The sequence below is a fragment of the Capsicum annuum genome, chromosome 11, assembly GCF_002878395.1.
Source record: "Capsicum annuum cultivar UCD-10X-F1 chromosome 11, UCD10Xv1.1, whole genome shotgun sequence".
NCBI classification, from domain to species: Eukaryota; Viridiplantae; Streptophyta; class Magnoliopsida; order Solanales; family Solanaceae; genus Capsicum; species Capsicum annuum.
The window spans coordinates 45,230,250-45,237,900 of NC_061121.1; the positions used below are offsets into that span (position 1 = coordinate 45,230,250).

A 7,651-nucleotide genomic window follows, 5' to 3' on the forward strand; every position below is an offset into this window, starting at 1 on the left:
TTAATACAAGTTTGTATTGTTTTAACGAATACAAGTTTGGATAGATGGTATGATACCGTATTGTTTTAAGTTTGAATAGATTGTATCGTTTTTCATTGTTAGATAATTTCACACATCAATAATTTAAAGGATCAACCTATTAGAAAAGTTAGATACCAGATAAAGCTACTATACAAGGTAAGATAAAAGGATTAAATAAGAATATTAAATAATGAATAATGAGAAAAAAAATGTAAGGTTGAGCAGGATATAGAGAGACAGAGAGGTTTGCTTTTCACCTTTCCATCACAAATCCTCCTCAGCAGATTCCTCAACATCTCTTTACTTCCATTTGTTTCTCTCAACCCAAAGAATAATAATCTCTTTTACTTATCATCTCACATATTCTATGATGCCATTCTTCTTATTCTCTTCCTCCTCTTCTTCTATGCCTTCTTTCTCTTCCCCTCTTTCTCTTAACCCATACTATTCCTTCATCCAATGTATAGCTCTCAGCCTTCACCACATGGTAATCTCTCTTTCACAACAACCTTTTCAATCAAATTGGTTTTTGTGCCAGTTTGGATTGACTTTTGACTTATCAAAGTCATAAGTTAAATGCTTTTGACTTATTTTTAACATTTTAAGTCCGAATTCGTAAATTAGTATTTCTAATTTAAAACTTTCGGCTTATCTTTGGTATTTTAAACTATAAATTAAAATTTTTGGCTTAAAAAGATTTTAGACTTATTTTTAGTATTTTAGCTTAAAACAAAGTATTTACGAGCACTTTTTAAATTAACCAATCACTGTCACTTTTGGTTTTAGCTTATTTTTAGCATTGTAAGCCAAAAATCATAACTTAGAATTTCTAAATTGAAAGAGGACTTTTGACATTTTAGCTTAACAAAATGCACTTTTTAAATTTACTCAAACGCTTTAAAAGTGTTTAAAAATAATTTTTGAATTAAAAACATTTAAAATTAAGACAATTCAAAGTTCAAACGGGCTCTTTGTTCTATCTGAGGTTTCACTTTTTGTTTTTTTCATAAGCAGAGAGGAGGAAATCAAGGTTTAAGAAATGGCTAAGTAAGCTTTTCAAGGCTGGGTCAGCCAACAACGGTGGACTAGGAGAAGGCAACATGGTTAGGCCCCCTTTTAAGAAAAATGAGGTACAATACCTTTTTAAGTCTTCAATAAAAAAAAAAAATGAGACAAGTAGATTCCGTAACTTCAAACAACTGTGTACAGTTGTCGAACACGTGCATTAGTTGTCCCAACAACTATTCAATTGTTCAACAGCTGCACACAGTTGTTGAGACAACTTCGACATTTGTTGGGATAACTTTTATAGTTGTAAGGTTAAGTGTAAAAGTAAAAAAGTTGAGGAATTGCTAAAAAAAAAAATTGTCACTTTTATCCAATTTTTAACATTCAAAGTATTGCGACTTTGAAGGGGAGCCTTGGAGTAACAGGTAAAGTTGCTGCCACGTGACTAGGAGGTACGGGTTCAAGTCTTGGAAACAGCCTCTGGCAGAAATGCAAGGTAAGGCTGCGTACAATACACCCTTGTGGTGGAGCCCTTCCCCGAACACCGCACATTGCGGTAGCTTTAGTGCACCGGGCTGTCCTAAAGTATTGCGGCTTAATTGAGAAACTTATTTGTCCCTTCTAACTACTTCTCCCTGATATAATGAACTATGAAATATGAATACTTCCTATTATTATTGAAAGGATTTTTTACCTCAATGTATAGTCCAATACAAAATATTAAATTTACTAGTCATGTTTTCATATTAAGCCTTTTTTTCCGCAACAATGCTTATTTTTTTTTTTTGGTTAAGCAACAATGCTTATACACATGGTATACAACAGTATACACTAGGGGGTCGTTTGGTGGAGTGCATTAGAAAAATAAGGCATAATACATAAACATGTCCTTTAACTTAACCTCAAATCACATCTATGACTTTCAACTTTGGGTGTGCACAAGTAGGCACTTAAACTTGTAAAAAGTTGAACAAGTAGACACACATGTCCTATGTGGCATAATACACGTAGGATGCCATGTAGGACAAGAATTGGCCACGTAGGACATCATATAGGACATGTGTGTCTACTCGTTCAACTTTATACAAGTTTAAATGCCTACTTGTGCACACCCAAAGTTGAAGGCAATAGATGTGATATGAGGTCTATTGTGCCAAAAAATAATGCATGCATTAGCTTTGTGTATTACTAGTACCTTATTTGACACGCTTTTTCAACCAATATATAACTAGTGCTTACATTAGTTATGGCTATTTGGTATTACATGGTCATCACAAATAATGACGATGAGGGAATTACCAAATTGAAACATCACCCTTTTAGCACTTCTAGACTAAGGATTTTGCTTCATTGAGGTATTTCTTGGACATTGAGGTTGCTCAATCTAAATCAAGAATCACCATTTTACAGAGGAAGTATGCACGTGATTTTCTTGAAGAGATAGGGATGATAGATTGTAGGCCTACCGATACTCCCATGGATCCAAATGTAAGTTCCTACCAGGTCGGGAGGCCATCAATGATCTCGAAAATTATAGAAGGCTGGTAGAAAAGTTAAACCATCTCATTGTGACTCGACATGCAATTGCCTTCCCAGTTGGTGTTGTAAGTCATTTCTTAGATTCTCCTTATGACAGTCATTGGAATGTAGTTGTTTGCATTCCTTAATACGTAAAATATGCTCCAGAGATAGGACTACTTTGTGGAGACAGAGGACATGAGAAGTCACCCTTTGATAGATGATCCACTTATGAATATTGTGTTCTAGTTGGGGGAAATTTGTTACCTTGGAAAAGTGAGACACAACATATGGTTGCTAGGTCTAGTGCAGAATAATCGAGTCATGGTAGTGGCGACATGTGAACTAATATGGATCAAGCAACTACTCATTGAAATTTGGAGAGATAATAGGAGTGGAACTTGTGTGTGATAATGAAGTTGTACTTCACAATGTGTCAAATAAAATATTTCATGAGCGGACCAAACATATAGATATTGAATGTCATTTTTTAGAATACTCTTCACAGACATCGTCATGAAGTTTGTGTGGCCAAATGATCATCTTGCAGACATATTCGCCAAGTCCATTCCACTTATTTTCTCTTCTGCTTCATAGATATATTGGTAATAATTGAATGCACCAGTGGATTTGATGCCTGTGTTTAGGAATATATGGAGGTGGAACAAAATAGTCATATAGGTGACTGATAGAACATAATCTTCGTAATGGCGTACCAGATGGAGGAAAAAAAAGATATATAGTATACCAGCTGCAATAGATGCAGACCTTATACTTTTCTTAATCCAGTTATATCTGGAAAATGTTGAGGCAGGCCTTTTACAGGCTTATTTCTCGATAACGATCTGACAAACAAAAAGATGCATGACTAGTGAAGACCTGATCAGTCTGCAATTTTTGCAATACTAGCCAACAGGCTTGTTAATGCACTTTTTTTTCTTTTTTAATTTAATTTAATTCTTTATTAAAAATAATTTTGGGGAACATACTTTTCAGACAGATTTATGTAGGAACAGTGTGTATCTTGAATAACTACTTAACGTGCAATAGTAATATTAGTAGTCTGTTCTTTTTAAGGGTATCCTCCCAATTCTCTGTTATTTCTCTTTTGTTATTCTTTGCAAGGGTTAATCTCCTTACAATCTTGCTGTGTTCTCCTCCTATAAAATACTTAATTGTACTGCAACGCCAAATGTGGTCAAATAGAATGCTGGTTAAATATTTTTGTCTGAAGTTTTTCATCTTTTAGATATAAATCTATAGCCATGATGCTATTTATGTTGGGTTCGAAATCGAGAGGGCGTCATGTGAAAGCTTATAGTTTGCAAATCAAGACGGTGATAATTCAGATGACAAATAAAAAACATACTAAAAAATATATTGTTGATATGATTTGGTCAAACGACCTACATATTATAAATTAATAAACTAATATTGAAAAACTTAAAAAAGGAGAAAATCTCCCCCTAAGCAAAACTCTTTAAATGACTACATTGTGTATGATATTGTGTTATGCTATGAGAAGCGGTCTTCTATTTCTTACGCATTTCTTTCCATTAGCTCTCCAAGCTTCCTATCTTTCCATTGTTCTAAAATCTTTCCTCTTAGAAAGAGGTTTGCAAAATATGAAAAAGTTTTATATTTTTTTTTAGGAAAAATAAAAATAATTATGGATATTTTTATTTGGCATAATACATAAATATGACCCTAAACTTGACACCAAATTATAATTTTGACCTTAAACTTTGACAGTGCATAAATATGACCTTTAACTATTCAAAACTGCACAAATATAACCTCCGATCCTACGTGGCAAAACGCTTGTTCAACACGCAAAACTGGGTGCGTCCAGCATAAAATCTAAGGGCATAATACATAAATATGTCCCTAAATTTGACACCAAATTGTAACTTTGACCTTAAACTTTGACAGTGCACAAATATGACCTTTAACTATTCAAAACTGCACAAATATGACCTTTAAATGACTTTTCACTATTCTTTTTTCATTATTTTTGGCTCAAAGATGAAAATGACATCTAATTTCTCTTGTCATTGCGGAAAAAGAGTAATATTAAAGATTTATTAATTAGGTGGGTCAGTCTCATACGAAAAAATCGCACGGGTATGTACATTTATTATAAAGCAAAAAGCGAATTTATGTTATATAATATATCTAAATATAATTTATTTAAATATTAAATTAAAGATGAAACTATAATAATAATAATAAAAAATTATAGTTTTAATAAAACGTTATTAAATTAACGTTATTAAGAATAGAAGTAGTAGTATATTAAATTAACGTTATCAAATTAACGTTATTAAAATGTTAACATTAAATTAATGTTATCAAAACGTTATTAAATTAACGCAGGGGCGGACCTATGTGGTTGCCATGGGGTTCACCCGAACTCCATCGGTAAAAAAATTACGTTGTATATATAAGGTAGAAAATCTATATTTATGTACGTATATTAATGTTGAACCACATGAAACAACACTTAGATAGTCCAGTGGTGTTATTTGCTCTTCTTGGGCGCTTCCTTCAGCCTACTGCGCGGGTTCGATCCCTGCTAGTGGCTTTTTTTTTTTATAAAAAAAAGCTAGGTGCGACAGTGCACAAATATGACGTTTAACTATTCAAAACTGTACAAATATGACCTCCCTCCAAGTCCGCCCTTTTAACGACATGACACCGTGTGATTGGATGAGCTTTCCACGTAAGTGCGAGTGAAACTCACGCATGGGGTTGCAAAATCGGAGGTCATATTTGTTCAGGTTTTGAATAGTTAAAGGTCTTATTTATGCACTATCAAAGTTATAATTTAATGTCAAGTTTAGGGTCATATTTATGTATTATGCCTTTTTATTTTCCTTTCAAAAAAAAATTAATTTTGGTAAGAAATTCAGGCAAAAAACTAACAATTTAGTATAGTTTTTTTTGGTTCTAAAGACATTTCACATATACTTAGCTAGTTTATGTCATTCGAATACTAGAATATTGATAATTACTTATGTGTTCATTTTTTTATTCTAGCCAATGAATTTCGAAGCTGATAATTTGTGAATTAAACATCCTGCAAATTGATTGCCAAAATGATTGATGTTTAGTCAAGTTCTTGAAGTTCTTCAAGATATATTGCCTATTAGAGTTAGAGAAAGAAAAGTTTTTTTGCATTTTTCCACTCTCAAGTTAGATCATTGATTACTTGCTAGTATCATCAAAACTGATATTAGCCCATAATTACCTCCTCATTCTGTGAGGGGAATCAAAACTGAAATTCGTCGTATTTCTATGTTGAACTACATATCATCTTTGATAGAATGGTTTGCTAATGCATAATAAAAGTTAACAGGATGATCACTATTGGGCCGGTAGAGAAAAAGGGGAACTAGATCAATCAATTGCAAGCTCTCTCGCCAAAGATTCACAGAGACCAAATGGTACTTATATTTTACTAGTCTAATGAGCATGTTCTATTCTTTCCTTGCAAAGATCTCTTTAGTGGGTCAGTTATTTGTTGACTGTAATATATCACTGTGAGCATGTTTCTCTTTGTCACAGGACAGAAGAAACCGGGGACTGAAAATGATGAGGACCTAGCACGATCGCTCCATGATAACCTAAACCCATCCAAAGAACCTCCATATCCTCCTCCATATGCTCCTTCATGTGCTCCTTGGGACTACAATGCCAGAGGTTGTAGGTAACTGATTTATGTTTACAAGATTGAGATGTTGAGTTTTGCATTATATAGTTTGAGATTTGAGTACCATTAACTATTAATAATCACTATATTTGAGGGACGAGAAAATTGGCAACTAATAAAAATATCATTTTTTAGTAAAACATTTTCCTAAGTGTCTTAACTATTTCATATTTTTATTTTTCTTACTCCCTCTTCTGTATTATTAGCCATACTATTAGTTGTATTATTACTTTTGTTATTTCTTGTATTTTTAGTTTAGTTATTATCTTGTATGAGAACAAGGGAGACATCCAGAGTTGCCACAATTATAGAGGTATTAAGTTGTTGAGTCATATTATGAAGGTTTGGGAAAGGGTGGTAGAGTTGAGGATGAGAAGGATCGTGACGATCTATGAGAATCAGTTCGGTTTCATGCCAGGTCGCTCGACCACTGAGGCCATTCACCTTGTTAGGAGATTAGTGGAGCAGTTTCAGGATGGTATTCGTTGATCTTGAGAAAACATACGACAGAGTTCTCAGGGAGATTCTGTGGAGGTGCTTGGAGGCTAGAGGGGTGCCCGTGGCGTACACTAGGTCGATTCGTGATATGTATGATGGTGCGAAGGCTTGTGTGAGGACGGTAGGTAGAGATTCAGAGCACTTTCCAGTTTTGATAGGGTTGCACCAGGGATCGACTCTTAGTCCATTTTTATTTGCCTTATGATGGATGTTTTGATGCGACATATTTAAGGGGAGGTGCCTTGGTGTATGTTATTTGCAAATGATGTGGTGATTGACGAGACTCGGGATGGAGTTAATGATAAGTTGGAGATTTAGAGACAGACGCTTGAGTTTAAAGGATTTCGGTTAAGTATAATTAAGATGGAGTATTTGGAGTGTAAGTTCAGTGGTGTGTCGCAGGAGACTGGAGAGGTTGTGAAGCTGGACTCTCAGGCCATTCAGAAGAGGGAGAGTTTCAAGTATCTGGGGTCTATGATTTAGGGCAATGGTGAGATTGACGAGGATGTCACCCATCGTATTGGGGCAGGGTGGTTGAAATAGAGGGTCGCTTTGGGAGTTCTATGTAATAAGAAAGTGCCTCCGAAGTTTAAAGGTAAGTTCTACAGAGTGGTAGTCCGGCCGGCTATGTTGTATGGAGCGGAGTGTTGGCCAGTTAAAAACTCCCATATCCAAAAGTTGAAGGTGGCGGAGATGAGAATGTTGCGATGGATGTGTGGACATACCAGGAAAGATAGGTGAGGAATGAGATTATTTGGGAGAAGGTGGGAGTTGCCTCGGTGGAGGACAAGATGCGAGAAGTGAGGTTACGTTGGTTCGGGCACGTGATGAGAAGGGGCTCTAATGCTCCAGTGCGGAGGTGTGAGACACTAGCTATGGATGGTTTTAGGCGGG

The 7,651-nt window shown here is 35.0% G+C and overlaps 1 protein-coding gene across 2 annotated transcripts in view; it reads left to right on the forward strand.

Moving 5' to 3' along the window:
* The first annotated feature begins 229 nt into the window (after positions 1-229).
* Positions 230-7,651, forward strand: part of LOC107848405 (protein DA1-related 2-like) — a 19,865-nt gene continuing 12,443 nt past the window's right edge. The window contains exons 1-5 of one of the 2 annotated variants that reach the window (XM_047398763.1): positions 230-508; positions 1,036-1,151; positions 2,440-2,517; positions 5,906-5,993; positions 6,115-6,256. In XM_047398763.1, the coding sequence (XP_047254719.1) occupies positions 481-508; positions 1,036-1,151; positions 2,440-2,517; positions 5,906-5,993; positions 6,115-6,256 (452 nt within the window). In that variant the 5' untranslated portion in view covers positions 230-480. The remainder of the gene's footprint in view (positions 509-1,035; positions 1,152-2,439; positions 2,518-5,905; positions 5,994-6,114; positions 6,257-7,651) is intronic. The other variant, XM_047398764.1, reaches the window with a different exon arrangement.